Genomic DNA, 16,507 nt, shown 5'->3' on the forward strand with positions numbered 1-16,507 from the left:
GGTTCATTCATAACTTGGCGCCATGATGTCATTTTGGAATGATATGCTAAAGCGTTACCTGCGGTGTCAACCCCCCTCCTTCCTGCCACCAATCAACGCGTCCCACATTTGCATTATTAAAATGACCGTCCACGACAGCCAAAATATCGCATCAGATCTCGCGAGACAATAATGCCTTCAGACATAAGGGTCTGAGGAGCCCTGTGTTTATTTTTTTTCCACTTTTCTTTTTTAGAAGGGCCTGAAAGACTATAATACAGCAGTCGGTATCCAATGTAATACTAGGTTATGACTCCTTTAATGTTACTGAAAGAACATTTGTTCATAACTTTGAGAGAATCAGAATCTTAGCCAAATTTATGAGAACGTTCCCTCTTAGCTGGGTCCTTCCCTCCCCAAAATGCAAGCCATTTCAATCATATAACATAAAAAAAGTTAAAAAAAAATAAATAAAAAAAAAAATATATATATATATATAGCCTATATATATATATAGCCTAATATGTTGTTTAAAATTGCCATTAATTTGTATGACATATCATATTTGTGCTTTTACAAAGTATCACATAACAACACAACTTTTTTTATTTTTCAGTTTTTCAATTTCTTGTAGTAGCTCTTGTCTTTCTTTTTCTTTCTTGTTTTTTTGTTCTCTTATTTCTTTGACTTTCTCTTCTTTCAGGTGTTGATAGAGTTTTTCCATTATTTCCTGTTGTTTCTGACGATCGTCCAGCATCTCTTTGAGTTGCTCTTTTCTCTCTCTGAAATCATTCAGTTCTTCTGCTTGTTTTCTGGCTTCATCTTCATGTTTCTTCTTAATGTCTTTTATTTCCTCTTCATGTTGCTGTTTTATTTCATCTCGCTCTCTCTCTTCTCTTTCTTGTCTGTTCTTCTCCTCTGTTTCTCTTCTCTTTTTCTCTTCTTCTTGTTCTCGTTTCAGATCTTCAATCATTTTCTCCCATCTCTTTCTCTCTTCTTCTCGTCTCTCATCATCTGCTTGTTTTCTTCTCTCCCACTCCTCTTTTCTCTCTCGTTCTAGTTGTTCATTATGTATTTTCATTTCATGTGTTTTTTCCTCATATTCTCTCTCTTTGTCTTCTCTTTCTCTTCTCTGTTTCTGTCTCTCCTCTTCTATCTTCTGTCTTTCTATTTCTGTCTCTATTTTAATTTGTTTTATCATTTTCTCCAGTTCTTCTCGTTTTTCTCTCAGTTGCTCCTCATGTCTCTCTTTTCTCTTTCTTTCTTCTTCCTCTCGTTCTCTCATCTGTCGTTTCTTGTTTTCCTCCCATTCTCTCTGCTGTCGTTTAATTTCCTCTTGAATCTCTTTTTTGTCATTTTCAGACTCTTTTATCTCTCTCTCCCATCTCTGTCTCTCCTCTTCTTCTTCTTTATTCCTCATTTTCTCCTCAGATTCTCTATTTTTTGTTTCTTCTTCTTGTTTAATCTGTAATTCTGCAATAATGCGCTCTTGTTCATTTCTCATCTTCTCTTGATCTTGTCTGTATTTCTCTTCTCTCTTTTTATCTTCTTCTTGTTTTTCTTTTTGCTGTTTTTCATACTGTAATCTCTGATTTTCAATCTCTCTCTTCATCTCTTCTATTTTTTGATGATATTCAGTTCTTCGCTGTTTTTCCTCTTCTGATTGTTTCTGGTTTTCAATCTCTCTGATCTTTTGTTCTGTTTTCTCTTTTTCTTCAAACTCTTTTCTGAGTTTTCCCTCTTTTTCTTTCAACTGATTCTCCATTTTCATTTTCGTTTCGTCTGCTCTTTGTTTTTCTTCCTCGAGTCTCTTCATCATGTTTTTCATTTCTATCTCATATTCGGTTTGTAATTCTTCTCTCTGACTCTGAATTTCTCTTTCTCTCTCTTTCATTATTTCCTCCATTCTCTTTTTAATGGACATCTCTGCCTCCTCAAACATGCTGTTAGTGAAGTATCGACCCTGATTACTATTTTTCACTTCTTCTATCATGTTTAACAGTTGAATCACTTGAGTTTTGTCTTGTTTCTCTCTGTTATTGAAAGCCAGGAATCTGTTTCCACAGTCTCTGATCAGTTTCTTCAGTTCAGCAGAGCTACTTCCCTTCACATAATTTTCCATGGACACATTGTCTAGTTCGTCTCCTCTAGTGAACAGAACGATGCTGAACTGAGCAGATTTTGGGCCAAAGATATTCTTTATCAGATCTACAGTGTCTGATTCCTCCTTGGTGAATCTTCCCAAACTCAACACAATGACAAACACATGAGGTCCAGGTGAAGACATTGAAACACATTTCATTATTTCTGCCACCAGTTTTTCATTTGACAGTGTTGTGTCAAAGAGTCCTGGACTATCAACAACAGCTACTGATCGACCATCAACTTCACCAACTCCTTTCTGACAAACAGTTGTCACTGAATCTGAGCTTGATTGGCTCTGAAACTCATTTCTTCCCAGAATAGTGTTTCCTGTTGCACTCTTTCCACTTCCTGTTCTCCCGATCAGCACAATCCTCAGACCCTCTGGATCATCTGATTGATCTTAAGAACATGAAACACAAAATTATATATATATATATATATATATATATATATATATATATATATATATGACATCACCGCTGAATTTAAATACGTTTTCAAAGTAGAATGATGCTCTTCTTTGTTAATTTATATTATAGGAAAGGAAGAAAGAGTAATAAAACAGTAACAAAAGTGGCACAATCATGACAGGACACACAGCATATAATTTTTACGTTTGTGAACCTTTTAGAATTTTCTATATTTCTGCATAAATATGATCCAAAACATCATCTAATGTTTACAGAAGTCCTAAAAGTAAACAAAGAAAAAAAAAAGTTTTATATATCTGTGTGGCAAATGAACTCTTGCTTTCAGTATCTGTTGAGACCCCCTTGAACAGAAATAATGGCAACTAAATGTTTTGATTTACTGCTGATCAGTCCTGCACGACTTTGAGGAATTTTAGCCAATTCCTCGGTACAGAACAGCTTCAACTCTGAGATGTTGGTGGGTTTCCTCAAATTAACTGCTTGCTTCAGGTCCTTCCTTACACAACATTCCAGTTGGATTAAGGTCTGGACTTTGACTCAGCCATTCCAGAACATTAACTTTGTTCTTCTTTAACAATTTTTTTTAGAACGACTTGTGTGCTTGGGGTTGTTGTCTTGCTGCATAACCACTTTTTTCTGGAAATTCAGTTCACAGACAGAATTCGCTGGTATAATAGAACCGCTCCTGGCGTGCGCCTGGTAAATCCACTGTTATAATAGCAATCCGCTATGGAACAAGCACGCCTGCTCTTAAAGGGAATGTGAGATGTCGCTCTGATGTTTTTTTTTTCACGTTATGCCCAAACCACACCTATGAGTAATGTAGCTACTTCAGACCAACCCATTTTAGATTTGCGAGATCCGCCCACAAAGTTACTTGCGTTTCGCGTTTGGTACTTTGATACTACGTTTCAGATTGTTAAAATAGGGCCCTGAGTCTTTGGTTCACTGCCGTTTTAAGGACAAAATACTCAGAAATGGTCCTTGACTTTTTCTGCACATGGTTTGTCTCAAAGTATATTAAAAACACCACATAGACATATAAACAATATTAAAACCCTGATTTTCACCTCAGGGGGACTAACACTGGGGGTTTTGCAGAGAAAATCATAATGGGTCCTATCAGAGATTTTGAGAGTAAAATACACTCACCCTGTGATGGTATCTTCTGTTTTAACTCTTTATTTTCATTCTCCAGTCTCTTCAGTTCTTCTTTATATTTCTCTTCTGTTTCATACCTGGCTCTGTCCTCTTGTTTTAAGTCTTTATTTTCATTCTCCAGTCTCTTCAGTTCTTCTTTATATTTCTCTTCTGTTTCACGCCTGGCTCTGTCCTCTTGTTTTAAGTCTTTATTTTCATTCTCCAGTCTCTTCAGTTCTTCTTTATATTTCTCTTCTGTTTCATACCTGGCTCTGTCCTCTTGTTTTAAGTCTTTATTTTCATTCTCCAGTCTCTTCAGTTCTTCTTTATATTTCTCTTCTGTTTCATACCTGGCTCTGTCCTCTTGTTTTAAGTCATTATTTTCATTCTCCAGTCTCTTCAGTTCTTCTTTATATTTCTCTTCTGTTTCACGCCTGGCTCTGTCCTCTTGTTTTAAGTCTTTATTTTCATTCTCCAGTCTCTTCAGTTCTTCTTTATATTTATCTTCTGTTTCATACCTGGCTCTGTCCTCTTGTGTTAAGTCTTTATTTTCATTCTCCAGTCTCTTCAGTTCTTCTTTATATTTATCTTCTGTTTCACACCTGGCTCTGTTCTCTTGAGCTTTCACATACATCTGAAGTGAATATGGTTTAGTCTTCAAGTTCTCTATATAATCCAGTAGTTCTGGTATCTGTCTTGAGTTTTCAGGTTCCTTTAACCCCATCACTCTGTACTGATCACCATATAGTCTGATTGATCTCAGAGTTTCTGATTTGACTAAATCTGTCACTAAGTCTCCAACAGAAAGGTCGGAGGTGAAGATCAGCATTAAATGCTCTCTGGAGTCAAATATCTTCTGGATCTTTTCCATTTCTGCTTTGTCTTCATTATTGAATGGAGCATCAGGAATGATGATGAGGAAAACATGAACTCCAGGATCACAAAGAGACACACAGCGGAGAGTTTGACGCATCACTTCCTGCTCTGAGAGCCGACTGAGTTGTGGAATCTTCACCAGACTGATCAGACGACCATGACGTTTCACGTCTCTCCTCACACACTTTGATCTTATATCTGTTTTCTGCAGGATCAGCTCTGATATGGAGGATTTTAATTTCTCGTTGATCCCGCACACAACCAGATTCAGCTTTGACACTGGAAAACGTACAAAAATAAATAATGGACTTTTATATTAAGTAGAATACACTGAGACTTACACATAGACTTACTGTTAGGGCGACTGGCATCTGGACTTCTCTCTCTTTTGCTCCCTGCAATCAAAATAAAACACACACATATATTTTAGTTATGCTATTAATTGTAAGTTGCTTTGCAAAGAAACATCTGCTAAATTAATAATTAACACTTTTAACTATATTGTGACACCATAGTGTGATGTCACAATGATGTAAATTGTTAATAATGAAATATTTTGGTCATGAATGAAAGTGCCTGGTAAATTAATAAGAGTAATATGTATTCATCAGATATAAATCCATATTCATCAGATCAAGTGTCTGTATATGTGTCAACATGTCCCTCTCTGTGCTATATATAGCATTTGATTTTGTATGTTGTCATTAAATGCAATTACATTCATTTGTACATATAATGCAAGTTTATTTAAGTATCTAAAATGCAGCACAATCTTGAATACATACAAGGTGCTGGGATACCCAGGAAACTGGATATACTCCTTTTTTCTTCATGTTTCTCTTTATGGCTGTCATCATATGCTTTAACCTCTTTGAAAGAATGCACAGGTCTGCTGTTGTCTTCGTCCAGTGATGAGCCGGGTTCAGTTGCCTCTTTAGCATCATGTGTGCTTTCATTAGTTGTGCGGTTAATAGCCTCTTCACCAAATACTTTCAGCATTTGTTTCACCCTGCTCATCTTTTCCAAAGTGAAGTTTTTATAGTATTAAAACTAGTGTGTTCTAGTATTAACACACTCTGAGATGTTTGTCTGGAGCAGCTGAGGACGGTTGACTCCGACTCTCTCTACAACATCTGGAGGAGCTTCACTGTCAAACGCTGCTTGTCCCAAAAGGTAGTTTCACTGTCTTCTGACACATTCTTCAACACTCTCTAAAACACACACACACACACACACACACACACACACACACACACACACACAATTTTTAACAGCATTTGCTGTGTATAAAGTATTTCTATAATAAAAGACATACATGGTATGATATGATACATGTATGATATGATATGATATGATATGATATGATATGATATGATATGATATGATATGATATGATATGATATGATATGATATGAAATGATATGATATGATATGATATGATATGATATGTTATCTTTGCAAGCACAGGCTATATTTCGTTTAATCAGTCTTTCTTTTTATTATATAATTAGCATCAAACAAACAATATTGTTCTTATTCGCAGTGATTAAAGGTTGGGGGGGGGGGGGTGAAATGCTCATTTTCACTCAATCTCCTGTTAATCTTGAGTACCTATAGAGTAGTACTGCATCCTTCATATCTCCAAAAAGTCTTTAGTTTTATTATATTTATAAAAGAAAGATAGGCTGTACCGAGTCTTTCCGGAAAAAAACGAGCGGCTGGAGGCGGGCCGTGGAGGCGGGCCGTGCAGGCGAAGCTAAAGCTGTGCTAATGCGCAGAGCTAAAAACACACAGAGACATTTGAAGCAGTTTTACTCACCGCCTGCGGTTCCAACGCACGACCGCGAGCCTTTATCATTGTGACTGCTCGATCCTTAAGCATTAGACGATCTGCAAATCCGTCGATCTGGGCTTTGTTTATAAAACAATCATCGTCGAAATGCAGGGAACAAACAGTCTTGCACAACCTCTGTTTATGCTCTGAAAAAACAAACTCCATCCACTGTTCCCTTAAAGCTGGGTTCTTTGGGAATCTGTGCAGGGTTGTCTTGCCCTGGCAACCAAAAACCCACTTTTTTGGTGACATTGACTTCCCTTAAGCCGAGCACAGCGCTTTGATGAGGTACTGCTTTCGCTCTCTCGCTCTGGTCTACGAGTGCGCCCGCGCTATTCATGGAGAAATGCCTTTAGGACCCGTATAAGGAAATTCCGCCCCAACTGACGTCACACAGACCCATACTCGAAAAAAACTTTCCGAAACTTGTGACAAACCGGCAGGACAATTTTTGGCACAGAAATACTCCTTCAAACTGACAATTTAATTTTTGAAACTTTGTCCATGTTTAGCATGGGAATCCAACTCTTTAACTGTGTAAAAAACTCAGTATGCATGAAATAGCATTTCACCCCCCCCCCCCCCCCCCCTTTAAAGATTATTAATGTTTTGTCTGCCCTCTAGTGGTTGTAAATGTGTATTACATGTCTTATTATGAGCAGATTCTCAACACCTGCGAACCGTGTAAGAGGAGCATGGATATAAAGAGCCCCGTTGTTACATCTGGGAGGCGGGATTGGTGCGGCGGTCGTTTTCGGTTTCCCTTATTACTTTTCTCCAAAACGTTATGTTATGATTATTGTTTGTTAATAAAAAACCTATTGGACTGAGCCTTCTGTGTTGACCCTCTTTTGTGTAATGGCAAGGGCCGTAACAGTAGCTGACGAAAAGGAGGGATTTAGAGAGATTGATTCATCCATGGAGTCGTTTGAGAATCATTGAAAAATGTGATGATGTGCAATGTTTATTATGAGAAAATTAAACCATTTTTTTTTACCTTTGATGCATGTAAAACCTGTTGTAGGAGACCTCCAAAACAAAATCTTGAGACTTTAAAATGGCATTATAGGGGCACTTTAAACAAAAAGATTGAAAAATTATTGCACAACAACCAAATATGTGGCGTTCCCTTTCAGTCGGTCACTCTTGACGTACACGGAGGTGGGCCGACAAAAATGGGATCTCGCTTGAGAGAACAATCCACTTTGAGTGTAAACTAAACAAGCTAATGCACATTAACATTGCCTCGCAGCACAGGTATATAACAAGCAGTAGGTGCATCGCATATTTGCCTTTCGCTTCAGAGCCAAGCACTGTGTATGTTAAGCTCTACTGGTTCACAGAGTGTTCGACGAGCCTTTCGTTGTTTCTGGGAAGAAGTCTCTCATGGAGTTGGTGTGACAGTGCTTTTCAGCGGTGATCACGACTGAAAAAAAAAAAATTTACAGCTCTGGGCATTGAGCCATCCTGAGTTTGCTGTCACTCAGCAACAGTGAGACTTTAGTTTTGGTTTTTGAGTGCCACAATGGGCTGCACTATTTCCTGCTGTTGGCCGTGGCCATCCCCTGGGCGCTTCAGCACTAGAGTGAACGGTTTCCCTAAAAGAGCAGGCACGAGCGTTCCAGCTCCCGATCTAACTCCTCTTCTGGTGGGAATCAGAAGAGGGCTACTTCGGCTAATAGCACTGGGGATCTGAGGGTTAGAGTGTTGGCTTCCTTGACGAGACCACCTCCACAGGCCCAACACTCCTTTATCACACCAAAAACCATGGAGCTTCCGAGAGAGCTTGCTGGCTCCTCCTGGCGGAGCCAGTCGTTTCTTTCGGGGATCTGCCGGATGATCAAATGTCGATCGCTGCATCAGAGGGTGAGCACGAGTTCTCTGGGGATGATAATTCAGCTGTGTTACCGTAGCATTGCCCAAATCAGACCCGGAGCTGACTGCTATGTTTTCCTGGGCCGCCGCGAGCGTCGGGCTTGAGTGGAATCCTCCATCATGTCCCGAACCCTCAAGGCTGGATGACAAGTTTCTCGGGGCGGCCTGTGACTTTCGCCTTGCGTCTTTATGAAGGTCGCGGCGGCAGCCATTGTTCCACTGAGAGAACACAGGGTTCGCATTCTCAAGTATCTCAACGAGTGGCTCATAGTGGCCCAGTCGCGAGAGCAGTTATGCGAACACAGGGACATGGTGCTCAGTCACCTCAGCCTGTTGGAGCTTCAGGTCAACTGGGACAAGAGCAAACTCTCCCCCGTGCAGAGGATCTCTTATCTCGCTATGAAGCTGAGCGCGGTCAACAGACAGCGCGCCTCAAAGAGGAGCACGTCTAGTCAGTGTTGAACTGCTTGAATTTGTTCAGAGGCAGGGCAGCAGCCTTTTTCAGGGGCTCCTGGGGCATATGGCGCAGTAACGCCACTCCAGTTGCTTCATATGAGACTGCTTCAGCAGAGTTGCTTCTTTCACTGCAGAGTTCCAAGATGGGTGTGGCAAAGCGGCCCGTACCAGGTTTACATCACCACGCACTGTCACCAATCTTTCAGCCCGTGACTGGACCCTTTATTTCTATGGGCAGGAGTTCCCCTAGAACAAGTGTCCAGGCATGCTATGGTCTTCACGGATGCCTCTGCCACCGGTTGGGGGGCCACGTACAATGGGCATACAGTCTCGGGCATGTGGACAGGTCCCCAACTGCATTGTCACATCAACTGCCTCGAGTTGCTAGCAGTATGTCTTGGGCTGAGCCGATTCAAGGTGCCGCTATACGTACTGGTCCATACAGACAGCACTGCGACCGTTGCGTACATCAGCCAACAAGGTGGTCTGTGCTCCCGTCGCATGTCGCAACTCGCCGGCCATCTCATCCTTTGGAGTCAGAAGCATCCAAGGTCGCTTCATGCCATTCACATCCCAGACGTGCTTAATGGTCAGTTGTTGTTCTTGTTTGGCACCCGTTTGGCACCCTGTGCTTCCATGCATTTTACCGTTTTCAAATGTATTTATTTTTCAGACAGTGTGATTCTGATTGTGGACAGCAGGTGTCATCATGAATGGTATATAAAAAAAAACACCATGAAATGTGTATGGTTTGTGTATGGTTTTCTAGCTTAAATTTATATTAAGCAATATTCTTTATTAGTGGACTAAAATGAAATACATTCACTGTATTACTACAGTAACATACTGTTAAAGGAATTGCAATAAGACAACTGGGCTGCCAATATTTCAATGTTAATTTGATGTAGTTTATGGTTGGCTTGCCTTTTTGTCTGTTGCAGTCTAAACATGTTACTTCAGTTGATAGTCTTTGACTGTTTTTTCCATTAATAGCAAACGTTTGGCACCCTGTGCTGCCATGCGGTTCACCATTTATTTTTTTTCTCTACATATTTATTTTTACAGTGTAGGATATTCTACATTCAGACTGCAGGCACAAAAAACGGTCACAAATTTTAATTTTTTACTCATACTGTATGTTCCCAGCAAGCATGTTGTTATGTTGTCTTAAAATGTTATGTTGGCTTAATCTGCTATGGCTGCAGGGGGATAGTAGGAACAAAAAAAAGTGAGTACGAGTAGAGTATGCTGCAATTTTTTTTATATAAGTTTAAAGTACTAATGTAAGATACAGTACAACAGACATGGACTCCTACATCGGACAGACATCAAATTTCGATTAACAATTAACAAATTAACTGGGTTGATGTCTGATCCCAATGTTTGTTTGACATAAAGCTCAAACACAGCTTGCACTGAACGTCAGTTAAAATGAATCATGTTGATGGCTAAAACTAGCATTTGTTTGATATCAAACTGCAATATGGCAGACAGAGATTAAATTGAAAAGAAAGATCATGCTGACTAATTTGCCAGTGATTCCCTCAAGATTTTCCTCTGGATTTTTATAATGGGGTTTTTCAGTTTATGAAAAACATAACTTGACAACAACAGCAAATCAGCACATTAGAATGATGGAGTAATCCATTGAAATCATAGGAATAAAAAAAAAAAAAGTTTATATTCCTGTAGAAAACTGTTATTTTAAATAGTAAAGAAATATTTCCCAATATTACTCTTTTTGCTGTGCTTTGGATCAAATAAATACAGCCTTGGTGAGCAGAAGAGACCGGTAGTGTACGAATAAAAAACAGATCCACCCATGTAATGGAGGAAGCTTTGTTACTTACTCGCATAGTTTAAAAGCCAAACATACTGGATATGTTCTTGTACATTTTAGTCTTAAAAGGTAATATTGATGGGGATACATCACACTGTGCAAAATATTTTTTTTATCATTATTTTATGCAAACAACTCACAAATCAGCTTTCAAAAGATGCGTCAGATGTGCTGCTATTATTGTTTTTTACACTAAGAGACACTAAAACTATGGACGCATTTTGCAGGCAAATTTCAATTTGAATTGTATAATGTGCAAAATTCAATGTGGAATTGAAAATTCATGTTAATATGTAAGATGATTATATTTAAAAAAAAAATAAAAAATGAACCCCAACTAAATAAGTAACTTATTGGTTGTTATTTTTACACTCATGTTTTCCTTTCTCTCAGTACCGGAAACATGCGTTTAAAGTCAAAACAAAGCAACAAATACACTAATTAATGCCAACATACACAAACAGTAACAGACCTTGACGTTTTAAAGAGAGTTTTAAAGAGAGATCAACATACCTTCATTACGCTCCATTTTATCATAAACTTCTATGACATTTGATAAAACCTGTGCGTAAAACTCACATGCGTCCCCCTGTGGAGGCTTTAAAGCACATCCGCATAATTTCCATTTCACTGTCTTTGTGGCTTTTCTACACCACAGTTCACGTAAAAACAGTTTTGTGCTAATATACAAATCTCTTTGTTCCTTTTTTTTTTTTTTTTTTAAATGTGTGCTTGGTATTTTATCAAACAAAACTTGAAAAAGAAGAAAAATGTCACCTAAAAAAAAAAAAAACATGCAGATTTATCAAAGTTTTATCAAACAAGTTTGTATATGTGAGCTGAAGTACTTTCCTCAAGATTTGCAGCAATGCAGCAAAACCAAAGTAATTTCCGTTACAGACAGACAGGATGTGGTACACTTTCTGTTGCTTCTCAAAGAAGATTATACTTAATAGCAGTTACCTAGCTGAGACATTACATGCCATGACATTGTTTACTTTTTCGTGATATGTTGCCCCAGGATTTTCACAGTTTAGTTTACAGAGTTTTCTACACCTTTTTTTTCAGCGTGCTTCTCACATGCATTACTGATGTAGTGAACAAATTCACAAACAAATTAAAATTCACCAGATTACCAGAACAATAGCTATGAGCTTCAAAACCAAGAAAACCATGTCGATATATTAAACTCAATGCTTATATTCATCTTATATTCAACTAAAGTAATGCACTTTGTATTTGGCATTTAAAGTGAAGATATAATGTTACATTTGTGCCATTCTACAGAAGCGGTGCAAAATGCTGTCCCCCGTATATTTAAAGACATATGTAGACAACTGACATAGATCTACAGAAATCAGGTTAGTTTGATTTAATCAGCGTAAAGGCAATATAAAGAGTTAATGTAATAACTTTAAATAAAGTGGTTTGTATGTTATTCTCTATTGAGTGGCATGTATCCCCCAGTCTAACCCTCTAAACTTCACTTAGAAAACAAACAGCTAAATTCTTTTTCATATTTTTCATATACCTCATCCTAAAAAAAAAAAAAAAAAAGGCATTTTGATTTTTTTTTGGCAATACCAAAACACACGCAAAAGTCTCTCTGAACTAATGAAATATTTGGCCGCACCTCAGACCATGTGACCAGGAAGACAAAATGTGTGTTCGACTTAAAGGTGCAATAGGTGATTCTCTACAGAAACATTTTTGTTATGCTGGTTGATAGTCTCCTCATAACCTGATAGCAATCACTATGTTATGTTAATCACTATGTCTGTGGAAGGCATAGGACCATAAAATGTTCGTTCCGAATGAAATGATACCATGTGTTCCCAGTCAGTCAACATGTGTTTGCAGACCACTTCGCAGGATATTCACGTAAGCAAACTTCATACGTCATCCTCACTTTTCACGTATGCTGTGCAGACAACCTAACTTTACTTCTGAACCGACAACAGTTATGTAGGCTGACTTTGCCCTATGCAGATAATTCAGTGAGATTCGACTGTGTTGCCGCTTTGTCCTGAAATCGCAAATGAATAAAGCTGAAATACAGTGCAGTCTTTCCTTTATGTCAACAGCTCAACTTCTGAACCGGAGTCATTCCACAATCACATACGTATGTATGCAAGTAAGCACTTCTGTTTCTCCCCTCACTGTACTGTAAAGTTTTCTAACCGGTGAATGACCCATGTAATCCAATAACGTTGTCTCTGGTCATCTCACTTCTGGTCTGTGCCAAATTTCGACCCCCGCCAAATGATTACCCCCCTAGCATTGGTAGGTTTAGGATTAGTTGTGGGGGAGGGGTTAAGATTAGGGCTGGGGTTAGGATTAGGCAAACAGGTAGGCTACTGACTTCAATGAGGGGGGTAAAAATTTGGCAGGGGCTCAAAATTCGGCACAACACAGGTTCATGTGTTTTGGAGGAGGTGTGGCTTTGGACGTTGATTTGCAGGGAGGGTGGGATCGTATGCTTCAAATGCTAATGTGAGAGCGTTTGGAGAGCAACATGTGTTGTGCCACCGGTTGACTCAGATGGCGCAGTTTCTTCACCTCTGATGATGACGACACAGCTGTTCCACGATTGGCAGGATACACCCCATGATAACAATCACGTGTAATTTGTGTTTATTCTCACACCTTCAGTTCCACTTATGCTCACAAATCTGCATTTTTATAACTGTTAAAGCTGAATTAAGCAGTACAACTGCTCAGTGTTTCCCTGTACCTGCAGGATAACTGATCAACTTTAAATTACAACAACACAAGTTTCAATTTCTGCTATTGTAGGCTCATTTAAATGTATAGGCATATATTTTAGACACGTGCAAACTGGGTGCCGATGTGGTGAGACGTACATGGTCGGCCAGATTAGCCTTGAATGCATCCTTGTAATCGGAGCTGCGCGGAAAATTAAATAAATGCCGTGCACACCGCCATGCGAAATGGGGTCTCGTGCACTCAATGCGCACGACCACCCACACAGCAATGATATCATTTTTGCCACTCGCACATTTGCACTCATGCAGATGCGGCAAGAATAAACCAAGCTTAAAGTGCTCGCCATTGTATTATTCTTTGAAACGGAAAGGGGGCGACTCGGTGTAATTGTCCTCTACACCATCAGGAATCAGCAGTGAGAAGTAAGGTACACATGTGACAATGTTTATTTAAGTATACACCACCAATGACAAAAGAATCATGTAAAGCAGTAAACCTTGAGATTATTACTTGGGACATTAGGACAGAATATATGGATATGAGAATATGTATACAACTAAATCAACAATCTCTTAAATATTTTCTAATTTCACTTAACATTTCATTAAGGCAAGGCAAGTTTATTTATAGAACACATTTCAAACACAATGGCAATTCAAAGTGCTTTACAGAAAGGAATTAAAATAATCACAAAATAAAAGCAAGGAAAATTAAAACAGTTATAAATGAAATTAAAAGAGATATGATACAGTTATAAAAATGAGTCAAAAGATGATACATGGATAAACTTCTCATCTGGCAAAACACCGGTGTATCATTTTTCACAACTCCCAGTTTTACTCTGAGATTTTCCCATGGTAATTACACTGTGTCTTAAGTTTTGTGAACATTTTTATTAAACATGGACCTTTATGTTCATTTCCCAGCGGGCACCTTGACGTCAATTTAACATCAATATGACATCAACACAAAACAGGTCAAAAATGAAAGTCATATTGACGTCAAAGTGTCAATGTCAATTTGATGTCAAGATTTTGACCTCTGCTGATGTCATTTTGCCAAACAAAAAGGTGAAATGCATGGCCGTACACTTATTACCAGCTTCACTTAAAACTACCAGATTAACTTTATTTAATTTCCGGTTTAAAGAAATCATATTTTGTATTTTAAAGTCACCATGATGGTGGTTAGCGTTTGCTTTAGTTGTGCTCTTGACCCTTGACTCTCTAATATAAACTTTTCTCTGACTGCTATAATTGAGTATTTATAAAGCACATGTGTTGTGGCAAAAAAAGCCATGAGAAAATGAGATCAGGTGATGTTGACTGTTGACGCCTATCTCTGTATTCATATATAAGCTCCTTCAGTATTATCAACAGCTATCGCATTTCTCAGGAGTGAATTACCTTCCTCCATCCCCAGCTCTTCCTCTCTTCCAGTCAGTATGGCATTCTGATTCCCCTTTGAATCAGACTAAATTCTCTAATTATTTTTTACATTAAAATATTGACATTAACGATATCTGCAATTAATTTATGTTAATAAATTGATGTTCTGTTAATAGGGGTTATTGCTGCTCTCCTTACTCTCATCCATGCTAGGCTGCATGGATGTGCATGGAGCTCTTGCCCAGAACAGAACTATACCGTCAATCCAAACTGTATGCTAATTGACAATCGTATTTGACGATAGTTGTCCTGACAGAAATGGTTTATGTTGTAAATTGTAAATGGTGTCCTGTGACTACATATAAACAGAAATAGACACGACCGAATAAGTACTTTATGTGTCTTCTTTCATTTGTGAAATAATGGTAAATACCACTTTATTGAATGCGGAGGCGGGGCTCATTTGCATATTCATAGAATCGCTTATACTAAATGAGGCAAGGGTGGCGAGTTATTAAAGGTGCCCTAGAATGTGAAATTGAATTTAACTTGCCATAGTTAAATAACAATAGTTTAGTACATGGACATTACATACAGTGAGTTTTAAACACCATTGTTTTCTCCTTCTTGTTTAAATCTCGTTTTTGAAAAACACCCCTGAAAAACGGGCAAATCTCCACACAACACCAACTGTGACGAAACCGATGGGATCATTAATATGTACGCCTCCAAAATTTGCATAAGCCAAGCCCTTTCAGAGCTACGGTGCTACACGGAACTGCGCTGCGCAGGTGAAGAATCATTAATTCTAAGTTGTTTGTTTGCTCTGCTCATTTCACCACGGACTGTTTTGCTAACCTTGGACAATATCAAGCAGGCTTCAGTCAGCGTCTAATGCTGAAGAAGGGGGCAATTCCAACTATCCACCTTTGGGGCCGATCACACCTGACGCGTTTTTCAGGTTCGAAAACGCGAGGTGTACAGTTTTTACAATCACACAGAACGAGCAGTGCGCTGCGTTTTTTATGTTGCTAGGCAACTACTGAAACAGCTGTCCTGTCAGTCAAGTAAACGTCAAATCAGCCTTTTATTAACTTTATTTATTCTGCTCAGTCTAAACAATGCGCGCTGCCATGACGACGACTCCGGTTGCCTACTTCCGTTCGTAGCGCTTGACCTGTACTAGCAGCGAGAGAATGTTCAAGCTTCTCATGTGCTGTTGTTATTTGTTTTAACAATTCAAAGAAGATTTCAAACTTTTTAGAAACTGAGTGTTTCGAGCATAAGATAAGGAGATAATGCCCATGTCCGATTCCGTATCAGATGCATTCAATAAAGTAAACGTTTAGAGTGGTTAGCGTTAAAACTGAACTTCTCTCGCTACTAGTACAGGTCAAGCGCTACGAACCGGAAGTATGGAACCGGAGTCGTCGTTATGGCAGCGCCCATTGTTTAGAGCAGAATAAGGTGGATAGTCCAGCAAGTGGTAAGTAGTGATAATTTACACTTGTGTTATCTGAATCAAGCCTACGATCCTAGTAAATGACGGCAACAAATAGCAAACTCAAACTAGCATACACAACGTTAGCTAAATACTGTAGTATGACAAAGTAACTGTTATTTGAGGTTCATATTTATTGCCTGTATTGTCATATAACGTTAAATGTACAAAGTAATACTGTGGATGCATGTGTAAATTCCCTATTTTTTTTCAAATGTTACTTTCGTTTATTTCATGAACATGTCAGGGGCTAACGTAACTACGCTGTTATAGTTCCTCACAGATAACTTAGCAGATAACTTAGCTCACTCAAAC

At 38.7% G+C, this 16,507-nt stretch overlaps 1 protein-coding gene across 1 annotated transcript; it reads right to left on the minus strand.

Moving 5' to 3' along the window:
• Positions 1–449: 449 nt before the first annotated feature.
• LOC308697363 (uncharacterized protein) lies at positions 450–11,169 on the minus strand. Its single transcript, XM_081376542.1, has 5 exons — positions 11,090–11,169; positions 5,357–5,782; positions 4,925–4,966; positions 3,708–4,850; positions 450–2,523 (listed from the first exon to the last, which is right to left on the minus strand). Exons 2-5 carry the CDS (start codon positions 5,586–5,588, stop codon positions 563–565), a joined length of 3,378 nt encoding a protein of 1,125 aa, XP_081232668.1. The 5' UTR covers positions 5,589–5,782; positions 11,090–11,169; the 3' UTR covers positions 450–562.
• Positions 11,170–16,507: the final 5,338 nt, after the last annotated feature.

The sequence above is a fragment of the Scardinius erythrophthalmus genome (assembly GCF_964197995.2).
Source record: "Scardinius erythrophthalmus genome assembly, chromosome: 1".
NCBI classification, from domain to species: Eukaryota; Metazoa; Chordata; class Actinopteri; order Cypriniformes; family Leuciscidae; genus Scardinius; species Scardinius erythrophthalmus.